This window comes from Lepus europaeus, chromosome 1 (genome assembly GCF_033115175.1).
Source record: "Lepus europaeus isolate LE1 chromosome 1, mLepTim1.pri, whole genome shotgun sequence".
NCBI lineage: Eukaryota > Metazoa > Chordata > Mammalia > Lagomorpha > Leporidae > Lepus > Lepus europaeus.
The window spans coordinates 99,371,668-99,389,089 of record NC_084827.1 but is presented as its reverse complement, the minus strand read 5'-3'; the positions used below and the strand labels follow the sequence as shown (position 1 = coordinate 99,389,089).

The 17,422-nt window shown below is 41.3% G+C and overlaps 1 protein-coding gene across 1 annotated transcript in view; it reads right to left on the bottom strand.

Annotated features, from left to right (window-relative positions):
- GALNT5 (polypeptide N-acetylgalactosaminyltransferase 5) overlaps positions 1-17,422 on the bottom strand; it is a 59,717-nt gene that overhangs the window by 5,964 nt on the left and 36,331 nt on the right. The window contains exons 4-8 of the mRNA XM_062199840.1: positions 10,200-10,335; positions 9,369-9,488; positions 8,184-8,301; positions 7,046-7,369; positions 982-1,062 (exon numbers count right to left, since the gene is read on the bottom strand). Of these exons, the coding sequence (XP_062055824.1) occupies positions 982-1,062; positions 7,046-7,369; positions 8,184-8,301; positions 9,369-9,488; positions 10,200-10,335 (779 nt within the window). The remainder of the gene's footprint in view (positions 1-981; positions 1,063-7,045; positions 7,370-8,183; positions 8,302-9,368; positions 9,489-10,199; positions 10,336-17,422) is intronic.

Here is a 17,422-nt window from a genome sequence, read left to right as displayed (position 1 = left end):
AGCTGCTTTGAATTTAGAGGGACAGATGGAATGTGCTTGAAAATGTAAGCAGTATCAGTAAGTCAAAGCAAGGAAGTAAGACTCAGCAAGCCAATGTTATCTTCACAAAATACTTGTCTACCCGAGTGATCTGCAATTTAGGGACATCAATTTCTAGTGGCATGTCAACATTCCTATGAGTCCTATTTGGCACCCAAACCAGATAACTGTTCCCACAGAATAAAGAATTGTGAAGGAACATACATTGGAGAGGGAAATGTGATCACTCAGAGCTCACCTCCAGCACAGTGGAAGGGGTCCCTGTTCTGCTCTCCCTGGTTTTACTCCCTCTCCTAATCATTGTGCTCTGAATTTATGGGAGTCTTACTGCAGAGTTGTCTTCCATGGCTCATGGATTCTATGGTTTCCATCACTATATTAAGATACAAGAGAACAGGGTATGTGTGGGGGGGGGGGAAGGAAAGGGGTTGGAATCAGAGAATAAAATTGTTCCCTAGTTTAAATTATCTACAAATGTGTTCTCTTTATTCATTATTTTACCTTTATATTTTCTACATGTTGTCTTATTATCAATGTAGCAAACATTTACAGAGCACTAGGCATGATATATTTTTCTATACACTTTATGTATGTTACCTAATTCTACCATCACACCAATCCTAACAGTAGGTACTAATATCACTACCATTTACCAAAGGCTAAGGGATTTGTGAAAGTTAACACACTTTTTCAAAATAAGGAGCCAGGACTGGATCCATCCTGATGCTAGTGGGTTGACTTCTCTTTCTACATTTTATTTCTTTAGTCTCTGTCTTTGCGTTTAGTGGTAGAACATTTTATTACTTCCTTGTAAATAGCTAGACACTTAGATATTAACCACAAGTTTTATTGGGCAAAAGTGAATTCCTCAAGTGAGCACTGAATGTGTCACATACTCATCGTCTCAACTACCTGGAGTTAGAAAACCCCAGTTTAGCTTACCTTACTGCTCCCATCACAGTCTGCCAGGATGGCTGTGGTGTTTTCAATGGAAATGCATTTCCCCAAGGCCACATTAATAAGCTAGGAAGCAAAATACAAAACATGAATTAAGGAAAGACATATTGTAGAACAAGACATCCAGACACATTTAGAAAACACAGAATATAAAAGCATAATAAGGTTAAAAGATAGTTAATAGCTCCACATTACTTAGCACTATAGGATTTTATTGGTTGCTAGCTCTAACAGAAACATAATGTAATCTTGCTAAAGTACAGCTTCAATCTGTCAATTTAGGCCTATGATTCAGCCACAGAGCCAACAAACAGAAGCTTTTAATTAACCCTTGCCTGGAATATTAAATAGCAAATGAGCAAAAGGTGGGATAAAAAGTAACTGCTTCTTGTCTCAAGATTATCTAATGCATATATTAAAAGTCAATGCATGGCTGGTGCCGTGGCTCAACAGGCTAATCCTCAGCCTTGTGGCGCCGGCACACCGGGTTCTAGTCCTGGTCAGGGCGCCAGATTCTGTTCCGGTTGCCCCTCTTCCAGGCCAGCTCTCTGCTGTGGCCAGGGAGTGCAGTGGAGGATGGCCCAAGTGCTTGGGCCCTGCACCCCATGGGAGACCAGGAGAAGCACCTGGCTCCTGCCATGGGATCAGCACGGTGCGCCGGCCGCAGCGCGCCAGCTGAGGCGGCCATTGGAGGGTGAACCAATGGCAAAAGGAAGATATTTCTCTCTCTCTCCCTGTCCACTCTGCCTGTCAAAAAAAAAAAAAGTCAATACACATATCTGAAATTTCATCAAATCAAGAATAATGGGCTGTGGTCCCTGCCCGACCCTTGCAAGCTGTTTGACTGCTTAGATTCTGAATCATAGAGAATTGAATCCTTCAAAGAACAGCAGATTCCAGCTGATTCCCTGTCAAGATCTTCCTATTGACTCAAGCAAGCTGCAATTCACAGGCGTCAAGAAAGCTAACATACAGCCAAGCATAAAGGCACTTCTGACAGCCTCCCAGCTCTGTAATGGATTCACAAGGTCAAATATGGAGGTAGCTTTCTATAAGTCACCATTTACTGTAGAAACATGTTGATTCATTTACCCTCTTTGAACCCCTGGACAGAGCTAATGAGATGGCAGGCTAGTAGGGAAATATAGGATTAGCAGATCCCTGGAGGAGCTGTATAGTGTCACATCTATACTCCATATACCAGTAAGGCCTCCTGAACTGGGTGTGTGTGTGTGTTGGGGGTGGAGGTGGTGGTGGTGAGGTTTTTGTTGCCAGGGGTACTATTTGTGCCCCTCCCAGTTCCATGGAGCCTCACACAGAGAAGTGCCTCAGCTGGTGCATCAGTGCAGCAGTGATTGGTGACCATCTTCACATGCATAGTTCAGCTTGCAAGAAAGTAAGGGGCATCTTCAGGGAAGAAAAAATGTAGAAGAAACTAAAAGCTGGAGGGGAAATAGCAAATGTTGTCTTCTCTTAAGGTTGGGAGAAAAACTTGGGCATGGATAAGTCAGACGGTTGGAGTTTTGGCTTCCACATAAAAATGGAAAGCTAAAGAGTTAGACTTTTGATGGAGAGTGCACTAGGAAAAATGATTTATTCATTAACACATGGAGCCAACAGGGAAGCTAGGTTTTCCCTGGGATTCTGAACCCCTACACTGACTTTCATTTGGGTTTGAGGTAAAATTTTAACACTTGTGTGGCAACCTTTAACAACCTTCAGAGAATAGAAACAAGTATTAAAAATTGTACCAGATTGGGGCAGGCATTTAGCTTAGAAGTCGACATTGGTTAGTATGTCCACATCCGACTGAGAATGTTTGGGTTAGATTCCTGACTCTGGCTCCTGACTCAAGCTTCCTGCTAATGCAGATCCTGGAAAGCAACAGTGATGGTTCAAGGGTATTTGGGTTTCTGTCATCCACACGAGATCCTGGCTCCTGGCTTCAGCCTCATCCCAGTTCTGGCTATTGTTGGCATTCAGGAAGTGAATCTTTCTCCTGCTCCCTCTGCCTCTCAAATAAGTAAAATAAGATTAAATAAAACAGTATTAGGATGAGAACTTCCAAGGTTTGTGGCACTGAACAGCAAAAAGCAGTCCTAGAAGGATAAACTCCAACAACATTCCTCCATGAAAGCTCCATTTGCGATTTAAAATAGCAAACAGGAGAGGGGTCCATCCACTGTCAACTACTAGGTGTAGTTACAAAGCAGACACAGATTTAATGACTGTGAACTTCAGGGAAGGGAGCAGAAATGCATAAAATGAAATAATCCTTGAATATAAAGGGAGCTGTGCCCAGTTGTTCTTTAGATCTTAGCAGCAATGTGTTTAGCTCCTGTGTTTGTGGATTACGCAGAATCCATCTTTAAACAAATTTGGAAAGGTTGTGTCTCAACACAGCTGAAAAGGTTGTTCTAACCAGGATTCACCAGGATCCTCGGGATGCTAATGCTCAGCTTGCTGCTCAGAGTGTATGTGTTTCTCAAATCTACATGACCATGGAACCCAGTGGCAGCATCAGTAACGTTGCTCAGCACAGGGTATGGGAACACTCAGTTTCATGGACTTCTTTGTGTTTTTTTTCCCCACAATTCAATTTCTTCCTCCAAGCATTGGAAGGAAACAAAGAACTTTCTGTTCCTTTTGTCTCCCTCCTCCAGTTCATCTCAATAACTTTTCCCTTCCTTCTTATCAGAAATTACTGGAGATGCCCCTTTCCTTCATATAAAAACATATTATGAAATTGAAATGCTAAGAAATTGTTAGTCTTCACTTAATTCTTACTTTTTTTTTTTTTTTTGGACAGGCAGTTAGACAGTGAGAAAGAGAGAGACGGAGAGAAAGGTCTTCCTTTTCCGTTGGTTCACTCCCCAAATGGCTGCTACGGCCGGCGCGCTGCTCCAATTCGAAGTCAGGGACCAGGTGCTTCCTCCTGGTCTCCCATGCAGGTGCAGGGCAAGCACTAGGACCATCCTCCACTGCACTCCCGGAGCAGAGAGCTGGACTGGAAGAGGAGCAACCAGGACAGGATTCGGTGCCCCAACCGGTACTAGAACCTGGGGTGCCGGCGCCGCAGGTGGAACATTAGCCAAGTGAGCCATGGCGCAGGCCTAATTCTTACTGTTTTAAAGCATTTTATTTTAAGGAATTATGTCCAGGGGCTGGCATTTTGGCAAAGGAAGTTAAGCCACCTCCTATGACGCTGGCATCCCATATGGGCCCTGGTTCAAATCCTGGCTGCTCCACTTCTGATCCAGCTCCTGGCTAATGTGCTTTGGGAAGCAGTGGAGGATAGCCCAAATATTTGGGCACCTGCACCCACATGGGAGACCCAGAAGAAGCTCCTGCCTCCTGGCTTCGGACCAGCCCAGCTCCAGCCATTGTGGTCATCGGGGGAGTGAACCAGCAATGGAACACCTCTCTCTTTCTTTGCCTCTTTCTGTTCATCTGCCTTTCAAATAACTAAATAAATAACATTTAAAAAATTTTCTGTGTATTTAGCTTGAAAGATGGCAAAACATGAGTAAAGAAGGGGTTGAGTTTATTTTCTTGAAAATATTTGGAATTCTCTGGAGAAAGTCCCAAGATTTTGTAGACTAGAAATAACACTCCATTCTGGTTGTTTCAAAGGGAGTAAATGATAAAATTATTAAAATCTGTCCAAGGAAAGCAATAAACAGTGAGGCAAATAGAAAAGGGAATTTGTTTAAAATCACTTTTTAGGGGCAAACATCTGCTGCAGTGGTTAAGATTCCACTTTGGACACCTGAATACCACATCAGAGTGCCTAGGTTTGAGTCCTAGTTCTGCTTTTGATTCAAACTTCCTGCTCATGTGTACCCTGAGAGGCGGCAGCTGATGATTTAAAGACTTGGGTCCCTCCCACCAACTTGAGAGACGTGGCCTGGGTTCCTGGCTCCTGCCTATGGCTGGTCCTACCACTGCAGGCATCTGGAGAATGAACCAGTGACTGTAAGTTTTCTCTCTCCTTATCTGTCTCTCTATATCTGTCTCTCTTCTTCTGCTGTTTAGATAAATACAAAATTTAAAAAAATATTTTAAAAAGTATTTGCTGTAGTTCGGGCATCAGCAGAAGACTATTTCTTCAAAAATGCTGGTCAAAAATTTTGTGGGAGCTTAACATACAAGTTTAAAAACTAGTTTTTAGTGCCCTCTGGTGGTTACAGTTTAGTAATACACTCACTGAGATTCTGCACTGTTAGGGTAAGAAAAAATTACTATGGCAAGAGCTTCATTTTTTCCCTCCTGCTTGAGGAATGAAAATAAAGACTGAATTTATTTTACAGATATATTTGAGCTGTTACCATTTGAATCATGTATATAAATCAGGGTGTTTTTTTCTGATTTATCCTAGATAAAAATATTTGAGACACCTGAAACTGCTGCTATTCTTTTTTAAAAAAAATATATTGGTGTTTTATTGATTTTTAGAAGATTTATTTATGTGAAAAGCAGATACAGAGTGAGGGGAGAGAGAGAAAGTTTTTTTTAAAGATTTATTTAATTTATTTGAAAGAGTTACAGAGAGAAGGAGAGGCAGAGAGAGTGAGCGAGAGAAGGAGAGAGAGAGAGAGAGAGAGAGAGAGAGAGAGAGAGAGAGAGAGAGAGAGTCTTCCACCTGCTGGTTCACTCCCCAGATGGCCGCAATGGCCAGAGCTGCGCTGATCCGAAGCCAGGAGCCAGGAGCTTCTTCCAGGCCTCCCACATGGGTGCAGGGGCCCAAGGTCTCAGGCCATCTTCTACTCCTTCCCCAGACTATAGCAGAGAGCTGGACAGGAAGTGGAGCAGCTGGGTCTTGAGCCGGCACCCATATGGGATGCCGGCACTGCAGGCAGTGGCTTAACTGACTACACCACAGCACCGGCCCCTGCTATCTATCTTGATGTATAAACAGGGAAACTTCATAAAAATTATGTTACATAAAAACAGGTTACATAACACTTATTTGTCTGTGGAATTTTATAAAGAAGAATAAACTGCCACACTAGTTTCCTATTTTTCACTCTTCCTGTATTTCTGTAATACAGGGGGGCGAGCTTCACTAAAGTCCATGATCACAAGAGTCTGGCACGGCATGGGGAGTGGTTAGATTGTGTCATCCTGTTTCTAGGGAGAACTGAGAAATGTGGCCCAGAAGAGCAGTTTGCTGTGAATGAGGAAAAAGGAAAATACAAAAGAAAACAAAAGAGCACTGGGAATATTCCTAAGTCAAAATTAAACTAGAAATAAAAGAGGCTAGCAATGAACATGAGCAGGAAGCTTCTGGTGGAGCCTGAATGGACCTTCCTGTGGGATGCATCCTCACATCTTGCCATTCTCTTCAAATGAAGCATCACTCCTGCGAAGGGGCTGACACTGCTGTCCTCCAGGTCTCCTCTGCCCTGTGGACTCAGCTGCATACTCCACCAAATCTCTCTGTGCGCCTTTGGTGCCCTCCCTCATGCCCTGTGACTTTACTTTTTACTGTCTGACAGTTTCTGTTATTTCCATTTCTTCTTTGAATCTTTAGACATTCCTAATGAAATCTTGTCATCCTACTGCTAAACTTCGCTCAGTCATTTCCCATTACACTCAGAAAAAGGGAGGAAGAAAGGAGAGAAAAATTGGAGAGAGAGAGAGGCGGGAAGGAGGGAGAGAGGGAGGGGAGGAAGGAAGGAAGGAAGGAAGGAAGGAAGGAAGGAAGGAAGGAAGGAAGGAAGGAAGGAAGGAAGGAAGGAAGGGGAGAGACAGCCCTTACTGTGTCTACAAGGAGCTGTGCAATCTGATGCCTCCCTTGCCACCTTCACCTGCTGCTGTTCCCCTCTGTCACACCCTGACAGCAGTATCCATCTTCTTCCCAGTTCCTGAGTGCCTCCCACCAGTGCTGTTCTGCAGGAGTTGCATCCTCTGCCCAGTATTCCCTTCTCTAGAGCTTGCCTGACCCGTTTGGGGTTTCAAGGTCCCCTTTTTAGAGAGGCTCTCCTAAGTGCTCCCGTGTGGAAGCACTCCCCACTGTGGCCTTGTTTCACTTGGCACTTGAACTCACCACACCACCAGCTCTCACAAGGGGAGCTTTCAAGTCGGGAAAGACATTCTCCAAATACCACTTGAAACTTTTGCATTTCAGTTTCTTCCGAAGTTCCCTTTGCTGGGTGAGGTTGCCGACGTCCAACCCTTGCTCTATGAGGTGGTCGCCGTGGCCGTAGAAGAGCTCCTTGTACTCATCCAGCCAGACCTCGGCAACTCGCACCAAGTTCCTCTCCACGGTCTTCATCCGGTCTTTGGGGAAGGAATACGGGTTGTCGTTTCTGAAGATGTGGCCCACACGAGAACAGGGAATGATCTCAATTTCACCACCGCACATCCACACCTGGAACGATTGGATGTTAAGCATCAGTTTGCACATGATTCTGTGTAACTCCTAAGCAAGGAACAATGACATGAAACCACCTGGTAGCTGCTTCTCCCTGCTTGAAGTCGTACTCTGAAATTCTGAAACACTCTTGTAGAAAACGGAATCCAGCAACGTTATTTAATGCTATATATCTCTGGGGTCCATTTTTGGATAAATGAAATGTAATTTTCCTTTCCTATCATGAAATGTCTTGGATATTTTACTTCTACAGAAATGTTCCCAGCATTCCAACATCTAAAATCTATGAAATGGGTTAATGTTTTGTTCATATCAGGGAAAGGAGTACAAATACTCATTTTTCACTTTTTGCTGCTCTCACCCTGGGGAGACCCTTGGGGCTGTGGTGTCCTCCAGAGTACCAGTGGGCTTGTGGCTGGCCTGCCTTACAGTCCTCCTATATATCTTGTTTGTATTCTCCAAGATGATCCAGCACTGAGTGGTTCCATTGCTTTGAATAAGTAGAGATGTGTTTCAGAGATGTTATTTTGTATGGAGTTGGAAACACACACACTTACACTGAATGGAGGACAGCCGTTCCTCCATGTAGGTGCAGAAGTGGTGCAGTAGCTTTTTAGGAAACTCTAATGAATTGAATAGCAATGATTCTTCAAGTCCTATCTGGAATATAAAGAAACTAATCTAGAGGTCCTAAAATTTCTGTGAAACTTCTTCATGCTAGTGGCATATTTTGTTGTTGTAGTAAAGTGAAGCCATTTAAAACTGATGAGCTCTTAATTATACAGAAGACTCGAGAAACACTTGGTCATACCTTGAATGACAGCTCCATATTTTCCCCACCCCAGACATCAAGGCCAGGGTCATATGTTCCAAGTTCAAAAAAATAATTCTTGTCAATAGAAAATAATCCACCTGCCATGACAGGACACCTACAAAAACAAGAGTTTGTTTATTAACCATGCATCTCATGGGAGCTCAACATTTCTAGTTGTTCATGTGAATATTTGAGTGGGAGTTGGGAAGCATTTCAATGACAGCTTCTGGGGCAGGGTTGAGGGGTGGTAGGATAGAAACAGCACTGAACTGGTGAGTTCTATGGCTCAGGCTGAAAGAAATTGATAGAGGGGTCAGTACTGTGGCCGCAGGTAAGGCCGCAGCCTACAGTGCCAGCATCCCATATGGGTGCCAGTTCAAGTCCTGGATACTCCACTTCTGATACAGCTCTCTGCTATTGCCTGGGGAAACAGTAGAAGATGCCTAAGTCCTTGGGCCCCTGCACCTGTGTTGGAAGACCTGGAGGAAGCTCCTGGCTCCTGGCTTCAGATCGGCGTAGCTCCAGCCATTGCTGCCAATTAGGGAATGAACCAGCACATGGAAGACCTTTTTCTCTCTCTGTCTCTCTTTCTCTCTGTGTAACTCTGACTTTCAAATGAATAAATAAATCTTTAAGAAAGAAAAAAAAAGATATTGATTGGAATGAGGGATGCATAGAGTGCAACTGACCATTTTTAAATGAGTTTTTTTTGGGGGGTGGGTGACGTTTGCTTCAATGGTTAAGATGCTGTATTCCACATCAGAATCCCAGCTGTATTTTCAGTTCCAGCTTCCTTCCCTGGAAAGCAGCAGGTGATGCCTCAAGTACTTTAGGTTTCTGCTACCCAAGTGGGTGACCTGAACTAATTTCTAGGTTTCTGGCTTCAGCCTGGCCTAGCCTTGGCTGTTGTAAGTATTTGACAATTAAACCAACAGAAAGATCTCTCTTCTTCCTCATTCTCTCTCTCTCTCTTTCTGCCTTTCAAATATATATAAATAATATTTTTAAGAAAAAATGAGTTTTAGTAGCGAGGAACTAATTTATCAGGAAACCTTTATTTGCTTTGGCAATCTGTTAGCTAGATTTGTAATCCTTGATGTGTTAGCTCTTTTGTGAATTCATTTCCACACTTTTACAAAAAGACCCATGACTGCTTCCCAGACTTAAGTTTCAAATACTTACCTTATTATATCTGTTTCTTTAATTTTGTTCTTTGCAACGACATCTGGAGGAATTGTTTTCCAACCAAAGTTCATGGGCCACAAAAAGATGCCTCTTTGAAAGTTGTCCACTGTCATGTAACTAATCCAGGAAAGGAAACAAAGTGTTACCGGAGAGTACACATATTTTTGTAAGACCTCATCAACTTGGCTCCACTTATTCCACTTATTCCAATGCATGAAGGAAGTTCTTTTTCAGAAGATTTTAAATCATCTCCTTTATATAACAGTTCAAAAAAATTTATAAGAACAGCTGGCATTTAATGACCAATTGGTTGAATTGCTTCCTTTAACATACTCATCTTTTAATATGAAGCTATTTCAAAAATTTTGTGGAAAAATGGAATTTAAAGATTTGCTGATTTTGGTATAAAACCTTTTTGAAATCCATGCATTGTGTATTTTATAACGTGCATTTTCCATGAACTTTTTGAACACCTCTCATAATGTTCTGGCTAGTTTTGAGGAAACTACAACATAGAAGCACACAGATGTTTCTCACAAAATAAACCTAAACTTTAGAAAATAGGCATTTTAGGGGTTAGTTGAATATAAAGTGGAAAGAAGCAAGCAATCAATGGTCATTGCAATTTATTGACATGTATGGCTAAGAATTTGTGAAGACCAAATATGTTATTGAACTAATGGGTTCTGATTCCAAGATATTTATCATGCATTTCCATTTATTTAAATGAATAAACTATATATTTTGAACATATTAGGAATGTGTCTAGCACTTGGTGCTATTGTGATTGCAGTCTTAGCAGTATCTTACGGAATGTGGCAATCTTACCTCATGTCTTTGTCATTGATGACTTCAATTACTGGACAGGCCACTTTCTTTCTACTTAAATAAACCCTTTCCAGAAGTGGTTCCAACCACCCAACATTGCATTCCACATGAGAATCCAAGAATGTCAGCACATCGCCTGAGGAGCCAAAAGGGAACAAAAATCACCTGAAAATATGCTTGATTGGGTGTACACACTGCATGTTGAACTGTGTTGAGGATTGCTGCAGAAAGGTGGTTGTAAAAGAAGTAGCCTTTTCTTCTTACCAAATGCGTGGTCCCTGTAATTTCATTCTATAATAATATGGAAGGGATGCTGTTCCTAGGCTCTTGTGTGGTAAGCATCATTTATGTTTGGAAAAGCAGGACAGCAAAGGGAATATTTAGCATTAAAAGCAGTTGCTGCAGTCCCTTCTAAGGAAGGTGGATCCCATTAACTCTGGAGATAAGGGGATGAGGGACTTTGTTTTTCAGAAGACCAGAGAGACAATGAGACTACAGTTTGGCCTTAGTGACAATGAAGAGACAAAATTGTTACACATAATAGGGGTGAAAAGAGAGTGGAGGAACCTTTAAGAATAGGAGATAGTGTTAAGGGAAAATGTCACAGGACAGGGTTGAGAGGGATAGGGTGTTAATTGTTGAGTTTGGAAAGTTCTTGGCATTTCTGTGCAAGAGGAAGAGGCCTAGAGCTAGGTTGCAAAATACTGTGGATGTATTGCAAACTACCAAACAGTCCACTTAAAAAATGATAAGGAAATAAATTTTATGTTATGTTATTATAAGCAATTCTTTTTTGTTACTTATTTACTTGACTGGCAGAGAGACAGAGACAGACAGAACAAGACCCCATCCTCTGATTCATTCTTCTAAGGTGTGCAACAGCCCAGGCTGATCAGGCCAAAGCCAGGAGCTGGGAACTCAATCTGAATCTCCTCTGTGAGTGGCAGAGAACAAAGCACTTGAACTGTCCTCTGCTGCTTCCTGGGGGTGTGCATTAGCTGAAACCTGGGATCAGAAGCAGAGGTAGTGCTGAAATCTTGGTTCTCTGGTATGAAATGTGGGCGTTCCAATCAGTACCTCCATTGCTCTGCCAAATGTCTAGCCTCCCAACATGAAAAAAATACAAGTGAAAAAAAGAAAAAGAAACTTGGAATCCACAAATGCTTACTGAGAACTCCTTTTGTTGTTGTTGTTATTTGGATGAAGTTCACACATGTTCCTTCTACCCAGTGAAATATCAGTAGCATTTACATTGTTCCAAGTAATTATATACAAGTAGATTGATTATGTGTGTGTATGATTAACAACAAATAACAAGGGGAATTAGACCTTGGCCCAAATCTTATTTTTTTTTAAGATTTATTTACAAATTTGAAAGAGTTACAGAGAGACAGGGAGAGGCAGAGGGAGACAGAATTCTTCCATCCACTGGTTCACTTCCCACACGGCCAGAAACCAGGAGCTTCATCCAGGTCCCACACTGGGTGCAGGGACCCAAGGACTTGAGTAATCTTTCAATGCTTTCCCAGGAGCATTAGCAGGGAGCTGGATCAGAAGTGGAGCAGCCAGGACTGGAACAGGCACCCATATGGGATGCCGGCTCACTGTATCAGAGCATTGGCCCTTTATGTGCGGTTTTATGGTCACATGATACAGACCTTGTGAGAGTGAGTGCTCTCGCTTTCCAACTGGGTGCCCCATCAGTAGTCTGCCATTTCCAAGGGGGGATTTAGAAGATTGTTTTCCTCCAGGATGACATAGTTATTCAGTGTTTGTCCATTCTACCCCTCTCCCCGTGTCCCCTGGAACCAGGTAAGAGAAGGAGCTTTTTGTTCTGGGCTCCCCCAGCAGCTGGAATATTATTTTTTTTTAAAAGATTTATTTATTTGAGAGGTAGAGTTACAGACAGTGAGAGGGAGAGAGAGAGAAAGAGGTCTTCCTTCCACTGGTTCACTCCCCAGATGGCCTCAATGGCCAGAGCTATGCTGGTCCAAAGCCAGGAGTCAGGCGCTTCTTCCTGGTCTCACAGGTGGGTGCAGGGACCCAAGGACCTGGGCCATCTTCCACTGCTTTCCCAGGCCATAGCAGAGAGCCAGATTGGAAGCGGAACAGCTGGGACCAGAACCGGTACCCATATGGATTCTGGTGCCACAGGTAGAGGATTAACCTACTGCACCACAGCACAGGCCCCTGGGGAGATCCTTACAGCTCCTCTGCTCTGTGCCACCACTCAGCTCCATTTCACCAGGAAAAGTTCAACAATGAATGAGCAAGCACTCTCTCTGTTAGGCTTCTCATTGATACTATCGCAGTGAGTGATTAAGGCTTGACTATTTCCTTTTGGCTTGTGGCTTTAATTGACCACTCCAATAGTTGACTGCTCAGCTCAGCTCTTAATAAGCCCATTGTGACACTAGATATCATTGATTAAGTGCTGGTTCTCTGCCAAACTCCATTGTAGGCATTCTACATGTTTGTCTTATACAGTCCTACCAAAAATGTGCAAGATAGGCCTAATTGTTAGAAGAAGAAACAGATGAACAAAGAATTTAGATAATCTTTCCAAAGTCACACAGCTAGTTCATGGCAATGTGATATTATCAAATAGGCAATTCACTCCATTGTCCATATTCTTAAAAGAAAAAAAAAAAACAGAAAACATCAGAGCCTTTAGTATGAAAAGAAAAAGTATTAAAGAAAAAATGAGAATACCTACCTAAATGAGAGATCACTGTTGAAATCTGTAAACTATCTCTCAAGTATTGAAATTCAGAATTGTATAAATTACTGGTCAGCAGTGGAATTTTTGTGTGAGGATAAAGGGGCCACTTAGGCCAAGGTCTTGGAGGCAAGTTTGCTTCAGAAGCCTCTTCAGACAGAACCAGCAGAATACTGCACCCTCCGCAGTCTCCTACTTTGGGGATAGCAGTCACATCTCCTATTCATGATAGATGAGTCCAATTTTTAGGGGTTTATAGCTTGGCTGGTAATGAGAAGACATTGTTCCCTGCTTTGGTCTTCATTTTTGAAGGTACCTCAAAATGTTCATGGAAAATTAGAATTAAAAATAGCTTTATTTTGATGTAGAAATTTTTGAAATCCCTGAAGTTTATCCATAAAGTGCATTTTCCATGAAATTTTTGAAGACTCCTTGTATGTGTCCTGTCCAAATGTTATTGCTGAAGCCTAGTCCCCTGTGAGATGTTGAGAAGTGGGAGGGTGATCATGAGGGCAGAGCCCTCCTGGATGGGATTGATATCCTTCTTAATTACTCCCTTTTGCCTTTCTGCCATGTGAGCTTCCAGCAACAAGGCACCATCTTTGAAGCAGAGACAAGCCCTCTCCAGATGCTGAATTTGCTAGTGCCTTGGTCTGGGGATTCCTCACCTCAGAAGTGTGAGCAGTACATGCATGTATACTGTTTATAAACTACACAATGATAATATGGTTTGTTACAGCATTGTAAATGGACTAAAACATCCTCCAAAGATGTACCCTGGTACAGCTTTCTTCCCTGTTATGGGAAGGCTCATGGGCCATCTAGGAGTGTAGGGCATATGGCGTGGTTTGCAAGGTCCATTTGGTTAGTGGGATAGTATGAGTTAAATACAGTGGTTTTCTCTTACTACTCACACTAGCACTCCATTAAAATCCATTAAAATCCATTAAAATCTTCTCTACTATACTATGCTCTATTATGTATCCCTGTGCCTATTGCAAGCCTGTAGGGTCAGATGGGCCTGGATCAATGTCCTCTGTTTCAGTGGCAGCAGAGTGGGTCCCCAAATGGTAGTGGGCCACAGCTCCATAAAGATTTCTCATGTACTTGTTGCCAGGAAGTGACGGAAGCAGAATCTGCCTGAAGCTGTCTGGTGTTTTATATTGTTTTATTTGAGGGGAGAGAAGAATCTTCCTATGCATAAATGTCTTTGTTCTACTTTAAAGCGTTTTAATTAAAAATAAGATCCCAGGGTTGTAGTAGATAAGAAAACATGGAGCTCTGAGCAACTGAATCTTGGCAGGATTTCCAATTCGGGTGGATATTGTCTAGGGACATTGTATATACTGTTCCTTATGCAGAGACAGTGAAATGAACATAGTATTGAAGTTATACACAAGTTCCTTTAACTCCAATTGTGTTCTTCCTTAACATGTTGAATAAGTTACTTAAACTTTCTGAGCCTTACTTTATGGTTACCTTTCTAAGTCCTCTCTAAACCTAACCTCTTAATAGATATCTAATACTATTTACTATTTTTCAGTGAATATTTAAACTGAAGATCACAATAATTAATACAACCCTGGGATGGCAGGACTTTCTTGGTTCCTAATATTAGGTCCTAGTATTGTAGTACATAGTACATATAATTTTTTTTCTTTCTTTTTTTTTTTTTTTTTTTTGGCCAACCAAATGTGCCAAATAGCTTTGGTCAACAAATGTGCCAAATGGCTTTGGCTCTTTGTTGAGCAGAGACCTACTTTCACACTTAGTAGACCAACTTGGATTAATTCTGTCAGCACCAATTCATGCTAGAATGTTATGTTTAGGGTTCCTGGGAAGATGTAGGCCTGGCTTGCCATTTAATTTTACATTGTGACTTATATGTTATGCTAAGAAAGTCACCTGTTTTACCTACTACAGATAGAAGTTGTGTGAGTTTACCGAAGTCTGCCCATGGTTGCTTTTCAGGAGACCTTGGAATTGGTCAGGAATTAAATGTCCCTTCTTGACCAGTTACTTACAGTTAGCCTGCAGAGTCTTTCCAACACTCATGGCATTGTTGAGAACATCATTAAATGTTGTGTTGAGAAGGAGGTAAGAATCTGATTGTTAGTGCTTGGTAGTGAATCTTTCCCACTGTATGCCTTCCTATAGCAAACGATTCTTACAGATCCTTTAGTCCTAGCCTACCTGTCATACTTTTAAAACCTACCTGGGCCTTTCAGCTTCCTCATTCACAGCAAGCAACAGATTGAACCTGATATTTCGCCTGAATCAGATTCCTAGGAATAACCTAACATCATGAAACATGAAGGCACTGTGTACCTTGATAATCATTAATATTACTGCTTGGCTGTCTGTTATCTTGTAGATGAATCTTTCCAGTTTCCTCAGAGGCTTATAATACCCTGGGACCAAAATGGGCCAGTTGACTTCTGTTTCTGCATGTTCTTGGATTTCAGATTAACTCTCTTCTTTGCTTATTGCTTCCATTTTCTTTGCATCCTACAAGGTAAATCTTTATGGAACAGTAGCTGTCAAAGATCTTTCAGATTCTACACTCAGATTCCTCTCTTTAATCTCTCAGTTTAGACAAGAATTTCTGGGGAATATATCTGTCCTGTATTTTTGCTAATCTGATTTATGGGATATTTCAGGCCCTAAGTGGTCTCCTACCTATCTCTACTTCAGAAGTTTGGGGAACAACCAGCCCAGATAGCCCTACCTCACTGCTAGTCCTTAAATTGTAACATCAATTAAAGCCTGTAGAGAACTCTGAATTTCCTTAAGTTCTCCAAAGGGTCAGGCACACTTTGGTATTTTTAGGTAAGGCTCTTACTAACCACATCAAGACACATCTTTCTACTTCTCTCCAAACTCTCAGGCAAAGACTGATGTCCCTAGTATAGGCCACAGACCCTGACATCCATAGAGAGACAGGAATGGAAATTGAGAACAAATATTTTGTAATGCTATATGAATTTTCCAGAGTAAGTTATGAATTTATTGTTTATTTATTGTTTATATAAAGTTTTTCCTTGGTATCCATGGGATATTGGTTCCAGGACACCCTACAGATAACAAAATCCACAGATGCTTAAACCCCTCATAAAATAATGGCATACTATTTTTATACCATATATGCAATCCTTCCAGTCACAAGCTAAAGCAATCCATAACTAAACCATCCCTAGATTACTTATAATACCTGTGAATGCAGCATACATAGCTGTTTAGGGAATAATGACAAGGCAACACAGTTGGTATGTATTCAGAATAGATGCAATTTTTCACCTAAATATTTCCATCTACTCTTTCTTGAACTGCAAAGGTAGCCTCTGTGGATGTGGGTGTGGAACCCACTGTAATAGCCTCCTCCCTCTTTCACCTCTGTAATATTGTTCTGTAAATAGTCACCAGTTAAGATTTCATAATGCATATCAGTTGTACTTAGTTGTTGAACATCAGTGAAATAAAAGCTGTTTTTTTGAAAAAATAAATAAAATCAATACCCCATACAAAAAGAGGGAGAAGATCTAAATCAATAAAATTGAGATGAAAAAGGAAATATAACAACACACAACAGAAATAAAAGGAATCATCAGACATTACTACAGAGATGTATGGCAACAAACTGGGAAACCTAGAAGAAATGGATAGATTCCTGGACACATACAACCTACATAAATTGAGACATGAATACATAGAAAACCTAAACAGACCCATAAACAAGACAAATTGAATCAGTAATAAAGACCCTCCCAACAAAGAAAAGCCCAGGCCAGGATAGGCTGAAGTCTACCAGATATTTAAATAAGAACTGACTCCAATTATTCCCAAGCTCTTCAAAAGAATTGAAAGGGAGGGGATCCTCCTAAATTCTTTCTATAAAGCCAGAAAAAGCCAGAAAAAGTTACAACAGAGAAAGACAACTATAGACCAATATCCTTGATGCAAAAATCATCAACAAAATATTAGCTAATTGAATCTAAGAACACATCAAAAAGATCATTCACCCAGACCAAGTGAGATTTATCCCTGGTATGCAGGCAAGGATGGTTACATATTTGCAAATCAATAAACATGATACATCACATTAACAAACTGAAGAACAAAAACCATGTGATTATCTCAGTAGATTCAGAGAAAGAATTTCATAAAATACAACAGCCTTTCATTATGAAAACTCAACATGAATTAAATACCTAAATCTATGACACAATACCATCAAATTATTAGAGAACATTGAGGAAACCCTGCAAGATTATGGCGCAGGCTGAGTTCTTGGAAAAAAACCCCAGAGGCACAGGCAATCAAAGCCAAAATTGACAAATGGGATTAACATCAAAGTGAGAAGCTTCTGTACTGCAAAAGAAACACACAGCAAAGAGGCAACCGACAGAATGGGAGAAATTATTTGCAAACTATACAACTGATAAAGGATTAATAATCAGAATATATAAAGAAATGAAGAAACACAACAACAGAACAAGAAATCCAG